Genomic DNA, 15314 nt, shown 5'->3' on the forward strand with positions numbered 1-15314 from the left:
TCAGAATAGACCATCCTGTGTATATTCTATGATGGTCTGTCTGAATTATCTAAGATGTCATTGGACCATTTTGCAGGTGGATCCATTCACCTAAAGAAAACGCCTACAGAAGCTCAAGAACTCATTGACATGGCTGCAAATAACCAGTTCATGTACACTTCTGAAAGGAATCCTGTGAGTAATGGGATGCCTCAGAGGAAGGGAGTTCTTGAAATTAATACTCTGAATGCCATATTGGCTCAGAATAAAATATTGACTCAGCAAGTCAATATGATTTTTCAGAGTCTGAATGGATTGCAAGCTGCTTCCAACAGTACTCAAGAGGCATCTTCTGAAGAAGAAGCTTATGATCCTGAGAACCCTGCAATAGCAGAGGTGAATTACATGGGGGCAAGCTTGTCAAACCCGCGAGTCTAAGTAAACTCGTGGAGCTGACCTAGACTCGACTCGCGAGTTAACTCGTAGACTCGTACGAGTTCACCTGTTATGAAGTTTATATATGTCATACATAATATATATTTACTCAATTCTAACCCTTCAAAATTAATAATATCAATCTTAAAGCACATAATAAATTAAAATAATAGCATACATTATAACAAATACTTTAAAATACACATTCAAATCCTCTATAATTATTCTTATACAAGTACAACATAGAACACACAAAATTAAAAATTCTAAATCCGTAATAATAAATCTTTAATTGAACATTGAACAATATTAAATAATCAAATTAACTCTAATCAAAATAATTAATTACTAATCAGTCATGAATGGATGAACCATCTGGCCATCTAACATAAACGATAAGCAATAGGCTAAAATTAGAAGCAATAAAATTTAAAAAACAAAAAAAAAACTAAATCAAGAAGCAAAGGCTCAAAGAAAGGGCAAAAGGCATACAAAAAATAGAGGATACAGAAGAAAAGAAGGGGGCAAAGTCCCAGCAACATCAGATCAAAGACAAGGGTGCAGCAGGCAGTGGTGGTGAGGGTGCAGCAGCAGCACGAAAAGATGGCGACAAATAGTCATGGACAAAGCAGAGGGAGTTGAACGGTGATAGCACGATGGAGTTGCGGATAGTGGAGATGTGAATAAATACAAAGCAGAGGGCAACACAGGTAAAATTCACAAAGACAATGGCGCGAATCAGAGCAGAGGTAGCAGACACAGGCGAACAATGGAAGCTCGACGGGGAACGGCGACTGCGGCAGAATATGGAGAAAGTGAGACTTGAGAGAAACGACGCAGATGAGTGATTTGTGAGTGAGTTTTCTTTCATTCTTTGGGAGTGTTATCGTAACACTAATAAAAAAAAGTGTTTTAGCAAAAATGAAAAAAATACAAACTCGCTAACTCGGTCCTAGACTCACGAGTTTGTTCGAGTTTGACCGAGTCTAGCCGAGTCTAGCCGAGTTTACTCAAGATAGAGTCTATGCCCAAGTCAACTCGATTCCATATCTAAACTCGTAAACTCATACGAGTTTACGAGTTAACTCGAGAGTTTGACAACAATGCATGGGGGAACTCTATGGAAATACCTATAATCCCTCATGGAGAAATCATCCAAATTTCTCATGGAAGAATCAACAAAAGCCTCAACAAGGCTTTAATAATGGTGGAAGAAACAGGTTTAGCAATAGCAAGCCTTTTCCATCATCCACTCAGCAACAAACAGAGAATTCTGAGCAGAATCCATCTAGCTTAGCAAATATAGTCTCTGATCTATCTAAGGCCACTCTAAGTTTCATGAATGAAATAAGGTCCTCCATTAGAAATTTGGAGGCACAAGTGGACAAGTTGAGTAAAAGAATCACTGAAACTCCTCCCAGTACTCTCCCAAGCAATACAGAAGAGAATCCAAAGAGAGAGTGCAAGGCCATTAACTTACTTGGTATGGCCGAACCCAGAGAGGAGGAGGAGGACGTGAATCCTAGTGAGGAAGACCTCCTGGGATGTTCAGTGACCAATAAGGAGTTTCTCTTTGAGGAACCAAAGGAATCTGAGGCTCATCTAGAGACCATAGAGATTCCATTGAACCTCCTTTTACCATTCATGAGCTCTGATGACTATTCATCTTCTGAAGAAGATGAAGACATTGCTGAAGAGCAAGTTGCTCAATATTTAAGAGCAATCATGAAGCTGAATGTCAAATTATTTGGTAATGAGACTTGGGAGGATAAACCTCCATTGCTCATCAAGGAACTAAATGCCTTGGTTCAGCAAACTCTACCTCAAAAGAAACAGGATCCTGGTAAATTCCTAATTCCCTGTAACATAGCCACTATGACCTTTGAGAAGGCTCTGTGTGACCTGGGGTCAGGAATAAACTTAATGCCACTCTCTGTAATGGAGAAACTAGGGATCTTTGAGGTGCAAGCTGCCAGAATCTCATTAGAGATGGCAGACAACTCAAGAAAACAGGCTTATGGACTAATAGAGGACGTGCCAGTAAAGGTTGAAGGCCTTTACATCCCTGCTGATTTCATAATCCTAGACACTGGGAAGGATGAGGATGAATCCATCATCCTTGGAAGACCCTTCCTAGCCACAGCAAAAGCTGTGATTGATGTGGACAGAGGAGAGTTGGTCCTGCAACTAAATGAGGACAACCTTGTGTTTAAAACTCAAGGATCTCCTTCTGTAACCATGGAGAGTAAGCATGAAAAGCTTCTCTCACTGCAGAGTCAACCAAAGCCCCACAGTCAAACTCTAAGTTTGGTGTTGGGAGGCCACAACCAAACTCTAAGTTTGGTGTTGAACCCCCACATTCAAATTCTAAGTTTGGTGTTGTGATGTCCCAACAATGCTCTGAACATCTGTGAGGCTCCATGAGAGCTCACTGTCAAGCTATTGACATTAAAGAAGCGCTTGTTGGGAGGCAACCCAATGTTATTTAATTATATCTATTTATTTTTATTGTTATTTCGTGTTTTATTAGGTTGATGATCATGTGGAGTCACAAAAACTACTGAAAAATCAAAAACAGAATGAAAAACAGCATTAAAAATAGCTCACCCTGGAGGAAGAACTTACTGGCGTTCCAATAAGAAGCATCAAACTGGCGTTTAACGCCAGAAAGAAGCATCAAGCTGGCGTTAAACGCCAGAAACAAGTACCAGACTGGCATTTAACGCCAGAACAGAGCATGGAAGTGGCGTTAAACGCCAGAAACAGGCTACATTTGGGCGTTTAATGCCAAAAACAGGCAGCAGTCTGGCGTTAAACGCCAGTATTGCATACAAAGGGCGTTTTGCACGCCTAATTGGAGCAGGGATGCTAAATCCTTGACATCTCAGGATCTGTGGACCCCACAGGATCCCCACCTACCCTACCTCTTCTTATCTCTTCACACATTTTCATAACCCTCTTCCCCATATACCCTTCACCAATCACCTCAACCACTCTTCCCCATAATGCCCACCTACCTCCAAAATTCAAATTCTTTTCCCTCCCAAACCCAACCATAATGGCCGAACCCTAAACCTTCCCCCACTTCTATATAAACCCCTCATTCCTTCTTCATTTTCACACAACACAACCCTCTCTTCTTCCCCTTGGCTGAATACACACCTCTCTCCCTCTCCTCCATTCTTCTTCTTCTTCTACTACTTTCTTTCTTCTTTTGCTCGGGGACGAGCAAACCTTTTAAGTTTGGTGTGGTAAAAGTATTGCTTTTGTTTTTCCATAACCATCAATGGCACCTAAGGCCAGAGAAACCTCAAGAAAGAGGAAAGAGAAGGCAATTGCTTCCACCTCTGAGTCATGGGAGATGGAGAGATTCATCTCAAGGGTCCATAGCTCAGTAGTAGAGCATTTGACTGCACAACAACAGAGCCTACTCATGGACCTCAACAAGAGCATGAGGAAATTCCTCACCATGAAATCCCTGAGATGCCTCAAGGGATGCACTTTCCTCCACAAAACTATTGGGAGCAAATCAACACCTCCCTAGGAGAATTAAGTTCCAACATGGGACAACTAAGGATGGAGCACCAAGAGCACTGCGTCATCCTCCATGAGATTAGAGAAGATCAAAGAGCTATGAGGGAGGAGCAACAAAGACAAGGAAGAGACATAGAGGAGCTCAAGAGCACCATTGGTTCTTCAAGAAGAGGAAGACGCCACCCTCACTAAGATGGACCCGTTCCTTAATCTCCTTGTTCTTATTTTTCTGTTTTTCGTTTACTATGCTTTATGTTTTATTTATGTTTGTGTCTTTACTATATGATCATTAGTGTTTAATTGTCTATGTCTTAAAGCTATGAATGTCCTATGAATCCATCACCTCTCTTAAATGAAAAATGTTTTAATTACAAAAGAACAAGAAGTACATGGTTTCGAATTCATCTTTTAAACTAGTTTAATTATTTTGATGTGGTGACAATACTTCTTGTTTTCTGAATGAATGCTTGAACAGTTCATATGTCTTTTGATATTGTTGTTTATGAATGTTAAATATGTTGGCTCTTGAAAGAATGATGAAAAGGAGACATGTTATTTGATAATCTAAAAAATCATAAAAATGATTCTTGAAGCAAGAAAAAGCAGTGAATACAAAAGCTTGCGAAAAAAAAAAAAGAAAAGAAAAATGGAGAGAAAAAAGGAAGAAAAAGAAAAAGCAAGCAGAAAAAGCCAAAAGCTCTTTAAACCAAAAGGCAAGAGCAAAAAGCCAATAGCCCTTAAAACCAAAAGGCAAGGGTAATAAAAAAGATCCAAGGCTTTGAGCATCAGTGGATAGGAGGGCCTAAAGGAATAAAATCCGGCCTAAGCGGCTAAACCAAGCTGTCCCTAACCATGTGCTTGTGGCGTGAAGGTGTCAAGTGAGAACTTGAGAATGAGCGGTTAAAGTCAAGGTCCAAAGCAAAAAAAAGAGTGTGCTTAAGAACCCTGGACACCTCTAATTGGGGACTTTAGCAAAGCTGAGTCACAATCTGAAAAGGTTCACCCAGTTATGTGTCTGTGGCATGTATGTATCTGGTGGTAATACTGGAAAACAAAGTGCTTAGGGCCACGGCCAAGACTCATAAAGTAGCTGTGTTCAAGAATTAACATACTAAACTAGGAGAATCAATAACACAATCTGAATTCTGAGTTCCTATAGATGCCAATCATTCTGAACTTCAAAGGATAAAGTGATACCAAAACTGCTCAGAGGCAAAAAGCTACTAGTCCCGCTCATCTGATTGGAGCTAAGTTTCATTGATATTTTGGAATTTATAGTATATTCTCTTCTTTTTATCCTATTTGATTTTCAGTTGCTTGGGGACAAGCAACAATTTAAGTTTGGTGTTGTGATGAGCGGATAATTTATACGCTTTTTGGCAGTATTTTTACATAGTTTTCAGTATGATTTGATTAGTTTTTAGTATGTTTTTATTAGTTTTTAAATAAAAATCACATTTCTGGACTTTACTATGAGTTTGTATGTTTTTCTGTGATTTCAGGTAATTTCTGGCTGAAATTGAGGGACTTGAGCAAAAAGAAGATTCAGAGGCTGAAGAAGGACTGCAGATGCTGTTGGATTCTGACCTCCCTGCACTCAAAGTGGATTTTTTGGAGCTATAGGAGTCCAAATGGCACACTCTCAATTGCGTTGGAAAGTAGACATCCAAGGCTTTCCAGAAATATATAATAGTCTATATTTTACCCGAGTTTAGATGATGCAAATTGGTGTTCAACGCCAGCTTTCTACCCTATTCTAGAGTTAAACGCCAGAAACAGGTTGCAAAGCAGAGTTAAACGCTAGAAATAGGTTACAAACTGGCGTTTAACTCCAAGGAAGACCTCTACATGTGTAAATCTCAATGCTCAGCCCAAGCACACACCAAATGGGCCCTGGAAGTGAATTTCTGCATCATTTACTTATCTCTGTAAACCCTAGTAACTAGTTTAGTATAAATAGGACTTTTTACTATTGTATTTACATCTTTTGATCATGTTTTGATGATTGAACCCTCTTTGGGGGGCTGGCCATTCGGCCATGCCTGGACCTTGTTCTTATGTATTTTCAACGGTAGAGTTTCTACACACCATAGATTAAGGTGTGGAGCTCTGCTACTCCTCATGAATTAATGCAAAGTACTATTGTTTTTCTATTCAATTCACGCCTATTTCTTCTCTAAGATATACACTCGTTCTTCAACCTGACGAATGTGATGATCCGTGACACTCATCATTATTCTCACCTATGAACGCGTGCCTGACAACCACTTCCGTTCTACTTGCAATAGCTTGAGTGCGTATCTCTTAGCCTCCTGGTTCATGACGCATGGTTGCCTCGCCTGACAACCGAGCCTTCCATTCCATGAGATCAGAGTCTTCGTGGTATAGGCTAGAATTATTGGCGGCCATTCTTGAGATCCGGAAAGTCTAAACCTTATCTGTGGTATTCCGAGTAGGATCTGGGAAGGGATGGCTGTGACGAGCTTCAAACTCGCGAGTGCTGGGCGTAGTGACAGACGCAAAAGGATTACTGAATCCTATTCCAGTATGATCGAGGACCGACAGATGATTAGCCGTGCGGTGACAGCGCATTTTGGACCATTTTCACTGAGAGGACGGGATGTAACCATTGACAACTGTGATGCCCAACATAAGCTTGCCATGGAAAGGAGTATGAATGATTGGATGAAGACAGCAGGAAAGCAGAGGTTCAGGAGGAACAAAAGAATCTCTATACGCTTATCTGAAATTCTCACCAATGAATTACATAAGTATCTCTATCCTATTTTATATTTTAAATTATATTTTATTTATCAATTCACCATAACCATTTGAATCCGCCTGTCTGAGATTTACAAGGTGACCATAACTTGCTTCAAGCCGACAATCTCCGTGGGATCGACCTTTACTCACGTAAGGTTTATTACTTGGACGACACAGTGCACTTTCTGGTTTGTTGTGCGAAGTTGTGACAAAGAACTAAGATTATGAACGTGCGTATTAAGTTTTTAGCGCCGTTACCAAGGAATGAACGATCACGATTTCCCACACCATTGGGCCCAGTGGAAGGATAAGAGGGAGGCGAGCCGCGCGTAGAGGAGAATGCCCACTGAACCAGTAGGATGGCCTCCTTAGCTTCTTCCCGCAGATGAACAAGATCCCCCTCCCGCGGGGATGAGCATCCCTCCCGTTCCCGGGAAAGGCGCCCTTTCGGAGGAATGGGAAGTGACAGCGCGAGAATAATACAGGAGTTGCGCCACAGGGTGCAAAACCTTGAGAGGGAGCTGGCGACCAGGGAGCGCTACCAGCCCGGCCTGAGTCAACCTCGTTTCCAGTCTCTTCAAAGGAGAGGGAAAGCCCAAGGAAGAAGCCCCCGGAGGAACCACGCCAGGTGTACAATGGGATCCTGAACCCCGCTGACCCGCGCGGAGTCAAAAGGCCTAGGGGAAAGTAGGGAAATACCGAGGAGACGGCCCTTAGCGAGACACGCCGAGGGGGAAGCGCGAGAAGAGAGCAGGGAGAGACCAAGAAGCCGACGAAACCCCATAATCATGGGAGCAAACCCTTTTCACCACTCCCTTCTCGAGGTCCGGCTGCCGAAACTTTTCGACAAGCAATCGGACATGAGAGACGACGGAACCCAGGACCCCCAAGAACACCTAACGGCCTTTGAGGCCAGGATGAACCTGGAAGGCGTGGGCGACGAGGTGAAATGTCGCGCTTTTCCCGTGACCCTGGCAGGACCGGCAATCCGATGGTTCAACGCTCTCCCTCAAGGGTCTGTGACGACTTTCGCGGACATAACTCGTGGTTTTCTAGCACAATTTAGCACGCGCATTGCCAAATCCAAGCACCCGATCAACCTTCTAGGGGTTACCCAAAGAAGCGGGGAACCGACCAGGAAGTATGTTGACAGGTTCAACGACGAATGCCTAGAGATTGATGGCCTGATTGACTCAGTGGCCAGCCTGTGTCTGACAAACGGGCTGTTGAACGAAGACTTTAGGAAACACCTCACTACCAAACCTGTGTAGACCATGCAAAAAATTCAGAATGTGGTGAGAGAGTAATGGAACATATCAAGCCAGGGACTCCCTGCTGCAAAAGTACTTGGAAAGGGTCAAAAAGTTGAGTGAAGAATTTGACGAGGTCGTGGTGCAGCACGTTCTAAGAGAAAGGAATACCCGAGCTGACCTCCTGTCAAAACTGGCGAGCACGAATCCAGGACGCAAGAAACCGATCCCTGATCCAAGGATTAGTGAAGGAGCCAACAGTCACTTTACATATAACCCAAGCAGCCGACATCCCCTCATGGATGGATCCAATTACCGACTTCTTGGAGAAGGGAGAACTCCCTGAGGATAAGAATGCTTCGAAGGTGGTAAGAAGGGAAGCGGCCAAAGATGTGATAGTACATGGCCAACTATTCAAGAGGGGACTAAACCAACCCCTGTTGAAATGCCTACGCCTCGATCTAACGGACTATGTCTTAAGAGAAGTCCATGAGGGGTGCTGTGGCCACCACATCGGGGGAAAGGCTTTGGCCCGGAAGCTCGTCAGGGCCGGTTACTATTCACCCTCGATGATGGCGGACTCCCAAGAATTCGTGAAAAAGTGCAAAAAGTGCTAGGAAAATGCCAATTTCTATAGGACCCTGGCAACGGAGTTGAGTTTGCTTTTGGCCTCCTGGCCTTTCAGCCAGTGGGGGCTCGACCTCCTGGGCCCCTTTCTAGTGGGCCCCGGACAGGTCAATACTTAATCGTGGCCATAGTTACTACACCAAGTGGGTTTAGGCGGAGGCCCTGGCCAGCATATCGTCAGCAAATTGCCGAAAATTCAGGTGGCAGAAGGTGATCTCCCAGTTCAGAATCTCGGAGGTCGTAATATCGGATAATGGGACACATTTTGCTAACAAGAAGTTTGGTGAGTTCCTTACCGGTCTAGGGATAAAGCAAAGGTTCTCGTCAGTAGAGCACCCGCAGACCAATGGCCAAGTGGAAGCAATGAATAAAGTCATCCTCCAAAGCCTTAAGAAACGACTTGACCAGAAGAAAGAAGCATGGGTAGACGAACTCGCATCAGTTTTATGGTCCTACAGGACAACACCACGATCCTCCACTGGGGAGACGCCTTTCCGGCTCACCTACGGGGTCGCTGCGATGATCCCTGTGGAAATAGGAGAACCTAGCCCACGACTACTCCTTGGCGGAGTTGAGGAAGCAATGAAGAACAAGGTTGTCAAACTCGCGAGTCTAAGTAAACTCGTGGAGCTGACCTAGACTCGACTCGCGAGTTAACTCGTAGACTCGTACGAGTTCACCTGTTATGAAGTTTATATATATATATATTCTTACATAATGTATATTTACTCAATTCTAACCCTTCAAAATTAATAATATCAATCTTAAAGCACATAATAAATTAAAATAGTAGCATACATTATAACAAATATTTTAAAATATACATTCAAATCAACTATAATTATTCTTTTACAAATACAACATAGAACACACAAAATTAAAAATTCTAAATCTGTAATACTAAATCTTTAATTAAACATTGAACAATATCAAATAATCAAATTAAATTTAATCAAAATAATTAATTACTAATCATCCATGAATGGATGAACCATCTGGCCATCTAACATAAACGATAAGCAATAGGCTAAAATTAGAAGCAATAAAATTAAAAAAAAAAACTAAATCAAGAAGTAAAGGCTCAAAAAAAGGGCAAAAGGCATACAAAAAATAGAGGATGCAGAAGAAAAGAAGGGGCAAAGTCCCAGCAACAGCAGATCGAAGACAAGGGTGCAGTAGGCAGCGGTGGTGAGGGTGCAGCAGCAGCACGAAACGATGGCGACAAAGAGTCATGGATTTCACGACGGTGCATACCAGAGTAGAGATAGGAGTGTAGGAGAAGTAGTCGAACTCGTGAACGGTGATAGCACGATAGAGTTGCGGATAGTGGAGATATGAAGAAATACAAAACAGAGGGCAACATAGGTAAAATTCACAAAGACAATGGTGCAAATCAGAGCAGAGATAGCAGACACAGGCGAACAACGGTGGCTTGACGGGGAACAACGACTGCGGCAGAACATGGAGAAAGTGAGATTTGAGAGAAACGACGCAAATGAGTGAGTTGTGGGTGAGTTTTCTTTCATTCTTTGGGAGTGTTATCGTAACCCTAATAAAAAAAAGTGTTTTTTTGGATTCAAAATAACGTCTTTTTGAGCAAAAATGAAGAAAAACACAATCTTGCTAACTCGGTCCTAAACTCACGAGTTTGTCCGAGTTTGACCGAGTCTAGCCGAGTTTACTCAGGATAGAGTCTATGTCCGAGTCAACTCGAATCCATATCTAAACTCATAAACTCGTACGAGTTTACGAGTTAATTCGAGAGTTTGACAACAATGATGAAGAAGGATCTGGTCGATGAGACCAGGGAGATGACCTACTTATCAGAGACGGCGTTAAAGTAGAGAATAGCCCTGCGGTATAATGCCAAAGTCCTTAAAAGGAGTTTTGAACCAAACAACCTGGTCCTACGATGCAACGATGTAGGTCTGCTGAGCCCAGGAGAAGGGAAGCTGGCAGCCAGCTGGGAAGGCCCGTACAGGATAAAGGAAGTGGTCGGTAGAGGAGCATATAAGCTGGAGCGACTGGACGGGAAGGAGGTACCCAGAACATGGAACGTAGGGAATTTAAAGAAATTCTACTCCTAGAAGCCTCAACGGACCCGGTGGTCAGTCGGTACCCCGATTTAGTAAAGAATCTACTGTTTACTTATCTTTAGTTTCATGTTCATTTGCTACTGTTTACTTACCTCGTTTGTTTAGTTCGTGAACTTAGCATGCTTTAATTACACTTTGTTGAACTTTAATAATTTATTTTTATTTCCAACTTACTGCCTTCAAGGCATCGTTCGGTTACTTTAACCAGCCAGTTCAATAAGATTGCGGCATCACAGGACTGATCACCCCAGGAGCCATCAAAATCATGAAGTACCACACTAAACAGCTACAAAAATATGGCCATAATACAAGTACTTAAATAATAAAAGCCACTTTTTGGCTTCTTTTGTTGTCGGTGTGCGACAAAATGGTAAATTGTTTTACAAAAACTACAAACTACCAGTTCAAAAGTACATAACACTAAGCCACAAGCGGCAAAAGGAAATTATACAAAATGCACAAGTCTTTACTTTTCACTTCTTCGGGAGGTCGACAATCTTGCCATCTTTAATGGTATTGAAGGCGCTAACGGCCGAGACATCGAAGTCGGGAGCCAGCAGCTTCACTTGAGCTTTAATCGCCTCCTCTGTGGCCCCGATGGCATTTCGAGTGTGCTTCACTGTCTGGTGCACGACTTCCCACACTTTCGTACATTTGTACCAGCAAGTACACTAGGTCGTCCAAGTAATACCTGAGCGAGTCAGGATCGATCCCATGAGGGTTGTGGTTTGAAGCAAGCTATGGTTATCTTGCAGGTCTTAGTCAGTCGAAATCAGAAGGTTGTGGATTGAGGCTTAATTGCATTAAAGGAATATTGTATAAATTACTTTTTATATCAAATAGAGTCAGTAATAGGAATATAGTTGAGGATTGGAGTTGCTTTGCCTTTCTGAATGAACTCTAGTAGTACTGTCTTCTTTGCTTGTGAGTGATCTCTTCTATGGCAGGCTGTATGTGATTGATGCCATGGGCTGTGGTCATCAATCTCCTATACTCTAAATTAAACGCCATTGGCCGTGGTCATCTAATCTGACAAAGGGTGAAGCTCTAGCAGTTCATTCTCTTGGCGATCCTACTCAAAACGCCACAGACAAGGTCGAATCTTCCGGACCAGAGGATGCTGCTTCTTTGGATTTTAGCCTATACCACGGAGACCCTAATTTCCATGGAAATTGGCTAAACTGGTGTCTCGAGAAGTCCCCAACGAAGTCTTGGATTAGCCGTCTGATAGATGTATAAACATAGCTGTTGGTTCGCGCTTTCTAGTCACGTATTCACACGAATCCAAGTAGACGCGGGTGTTTGTCAGGCATGTTCATCTTAGTATGATGAACAGAGTTGATTGTCACTGATCATCCTATTCACCATGTTGAAGAGTGAGTATACATCTTAGAAATAAATCAAACACGGATCGAAGAAGAAACAGTAATACTTTTATTAATTCATAGGACTCAGCAGGGTTCCTCCCCTCAACCTAGGAGGTTTAGAAACTCATACTGAAAAGAAAATACAATAATAAATGTGTAAAGTGGTAAAAGAAGTCTCCAAAGTCCCCGAATAACATAAATCTAATCCCTTAAATACTAAATAATGACTAATAAGGGTAAAACAATTTTTTTAGTGCTAAAATCTACTTTTGGAGCCCACTTGGTGAGTGTTTGGGCTGAGCTTTGATGAGATCCACATGCTATGAGGCTTCTAGTGTGTTGAACGCTGGCTAGGGGGTCCTCTCTGGGTGTTTGGACGCTGGTCTCTGCTCTGTGGGCGCTGGATGCCTAGAAGGGGGCAGGTAGCTGGCGTTGGACGCCAGTTTTGGACCTTCTAATCTGAATCAAAATATGGACTATTATAAATTGATGGAAAGCTCTGAAAGTCAGCTTTCCATAGCCGTTAAGAATGCTCCATTTGGACGTCTGTAACTCCAGAAAAGCTCTTCCGAGTGCAAGGAGGTCAGATCCGGATAGCATCTACAGTGCTTTCTCTGTCTCTGAATCAAAGTTTTGCTCCAGTTCTTCAATTTCAGCTAGAAATTACCTGAAATTGTACAAAAATACAAAAACTCATAGTAGAATCCAAAAATGTGAATTTAACACTAAAACCTATAAAAACTTAATAAAAACTAAACAAAACATACTAAAAACTATATGAAAATGATGCCAAAAGCGTATAAAATATCCGCTCATTACTGTCTCTTTATTTTTCTTCTTCAGTTCCACAACCTCAGCCTTAGCAGTGTTTGCCGACAAGACGGCATCGTCGCACTCCTTCTCCAACTCCTTCAGCCGACCTTGGGCAACATTGAACTGGCACTCCAGAGTAAGCTCTCACTCGGTAAGCCAGGCAACCGTCGCATCAGAAGTCTTGATTTTTTCTTTAGAAGTAGTCAGCTGTGTCTTCAGCGACTCCACCTCCAGTTTTAACTTTCCATGGGCATTGACGGCTGCCTGAAGCTTACCCTCCAGAGTTTGAGCCCCAGCCAAAATGGGTTCCACTTTCCTCGCTATGGTGGCAGCCCGGAGCAAGGTGCGATACACCCACTTGGCCCGGGAGGCAAGATCTCCACCATGAAAGAAGTCCTCCGTGCTGGGTAGGACTTGGGAGTCAATAAAGTTTCTAGCATCGATGTTCTTCTCCATTACGGTGAGAACTCCCTCGGGGCTAGAGGTCGGTTTTCTTTTCCTCGGATTATCAACAACGATGACCTCGGGCCCCGTCCCCTCTCCCGCGCTTTAAAGTACTTTTCTTTGAAACCATGAAAAGAGTCTTCGAACAACCCGAAAATCCGTCTACCCTGGGCTCTCCGAAAAGACATATATCCCTTCTTGGCTCTCCCTTCCTTTGAGGGATTCGTCAAGACAAAGAACCACAAGAATACCTCCACCGAGACTGGTAGCTCAAGATATTCGCAGACCATCTCGAAGCATCGGATGGAGGCCCAACTGTTCAGGTGCAGTTACGATGGCGCCACGTCACATCGGTTCAGTAGCGCCATTTGGAAGGGAGAGAAGGGGATACGAACCCACAGGCTGGTGAACATTGCTTTATACAACCAGATCTAATCAGCAACCCGGGGAGTGTTTAAGTTAAGATGGCATATTCGTTCCCGGTCTGTGGGAACGAACACGTCGTAATGATCCTCCTCGGGACCTCCTCCGCACAATTGGTCGGTTTACGAAACTCCGTGAGCTCCTCCAGAGTTATTCGCTAATTTGAGTATCCTTCACATCTGATGTCACCCAGGCATACCGGTCTACGGGAGCCCTCACAACAGGACGTTATGTCATACCTACAGTGGAGGCACCACTTAGTCAAACAGTTTGATAGGTCGGAAAACTGGTTAATCCAGAACCAGCACTACGCGTTACAAGCAAGCCTATCTATAGTAGCAAGCATATCTACAGTTAAGAAAATGATAAAAACAAAAACTAGAGATATAGTGGTAACCCCTCCTAAAAGCCTAACTAACAGTGGTGTCATCCAAGTGAAAAAGCATACACAACCTATGAACTACAAAGTGAAACGGTGGCAATAATAGCAATAGCAACATTCATTCACAAAGGATTGAGAAAGAAGTGCTTACCAGGAAGATTGCTGTCAAAGGAAACTGGAAAAATCCGAGGGAATGCAGTTGCAGTTGAATTGGAAGTGGATAAGGGCAGTGGAATCCAAAAATTAGGAGAGGAAAAAATGAGAAGGAATGGTGCAAAAGGGGGAAATGAGAAGATGAAACGTGAGAATGGGGAAAGAAAGTGAACACTGAGGAATAACTGCCACTATAGGGAAGCGCGAAAGTCAGGGGTAGAACTGAATTTTTTTCCAAACTTTCAAGTCAGCCATAATGGCATTAAATGACAGGTGCGGAGAACGAGGCAATGAATGACATTCTCTCGAAACGCTAAAACCCACTCGCGCGTAGGGGGCACGCCCCTATCACGAGTGGCCGACCCCGCGAGCACCCAACCAAAGAGAAAGTATAATGGAACGCGCCAACAACGGCGCCCACGACTATGGTTGACATGTTGGGGGCACTGTTTTGGCCCAGCCCAACTGGTCTGATGGCCAGGCCCGACCGGTCGACCCGACAGGTATGCAACAGTCGAACCGGCAAGAAACCTGAGACACCTCCTCTCTCCCTGTGAGGTACATGACAGCTGGAGAAGGAAATTTCCTGGAAGTGGGTTTGTTCCTGTGGGACCCGCCATAGGTGCAGACTATATAAGGGGAGGACCCTACCCCTCTCCCAAGTACATCACCTAACCCTCACCTTTTCTGCCACCTTGTATGGATTCTGACTTGAGCGTCGAAATCCCTTTTGCAGGTGGCTCCCCCTCTCATCACACCACCAGCCTGGGAGATCGAGAAGCTCCTTTTCTCTCCCTCCAACGCTTGCCCGGGAGGTCCAGTCACGCTCGAGCAACCCACATCTAGGTTTCCTGATTGTACACCCCGCATCTCCGACCCGTTCAGGAACCAACCGACTAACCGAACAAAGTTAAAAGCAAGAAAAAATAACTGTAAAAATATAAAAAATTAAAAATTACAAGAATTATATTAAAATGTATAAAAATTGACAAGTATCTAATTGAAAACGATAAAATTTAAATAATAGAAAAAAAAAGATAGAATTAAA

At 43.1% G+C, this 15314-nt stretch overlaps 2 protein-coding genes across 2 annotated transcripts; both read left to right on the forward strand.

Moving 5' to 3' along the window:
• The first annotated feature begins 7499 nt into the window (after positions 1–7499).
• LOC112763674 (uncharacterized) lies at positions 7500–7982 on the forward strand. Its single transcript, XM_025809284.1, has one exon. It carries the CDS (start codon positions 7500–7502, stop codon positions 7980–7982), a length of 483 nt encoding a protein of 160 aa, XP_025665069.1.
• A 281-nt stretch (positions 7983–8263) lies between these two features.
• LOC112763676 (uncharacterized) lies at positions 8264–9227 on the forward strand. The gene is made up of 2 exons (XM_025809285.1): positions 8264–8562; positions 8789–9227. Exons 1-2 carry the CDS (start codon positions 8264–8266, stop codon positions 9225–9227), a joined length of 738 nt encoding a protein of 245 aa, XP_025665070.1.
• The last annotated feature ends 6087 nt before the right edge of the window (positions 9228–15314 follow it).

Source organism: Arachis hypogaea, chromosome 17, assembly GCF_003086295.3.
Source record: "Arachis hypogaea cultivar Tifrunner chromosome 17, arahy.Tifrunner.gnm2.J5K5, whole genome shotgun sequence".
Lineage (NCBI taxonomy): Eukaryota > Viridiplantae > Streptophyta > Magnoliopsida > Fabales > Fabaceae > Arachis > Arachis hypogaea.

What these genes read in the sequence shown, in the direction of transcription:
- LOC112763674 (XM_025809284.1), top strand. Translation starts at nt 7,500, where the DNA reads ATGGGAGCAAACCCTTTTCACCACTCCCTTCTCGAGGTCCGGCTGCCG.
- LOC112763676 (XM_025809285.1), top strand. Translation starts at nt 8,264, where the DNA reads ATGGATCCAATTACCGACTTCTTGGAGAAGGGAGAACTCCCTGAGGAT. An exon ending in TCCCAAGAATTCGTGAAAAA is followed by an intron (nt 8,563 to 8,788) that starts GTGCAAAAAGTG and finishes CCGAAAATTCAG; the next exon opens with GTGGCAGAAGGTGATCTCCC.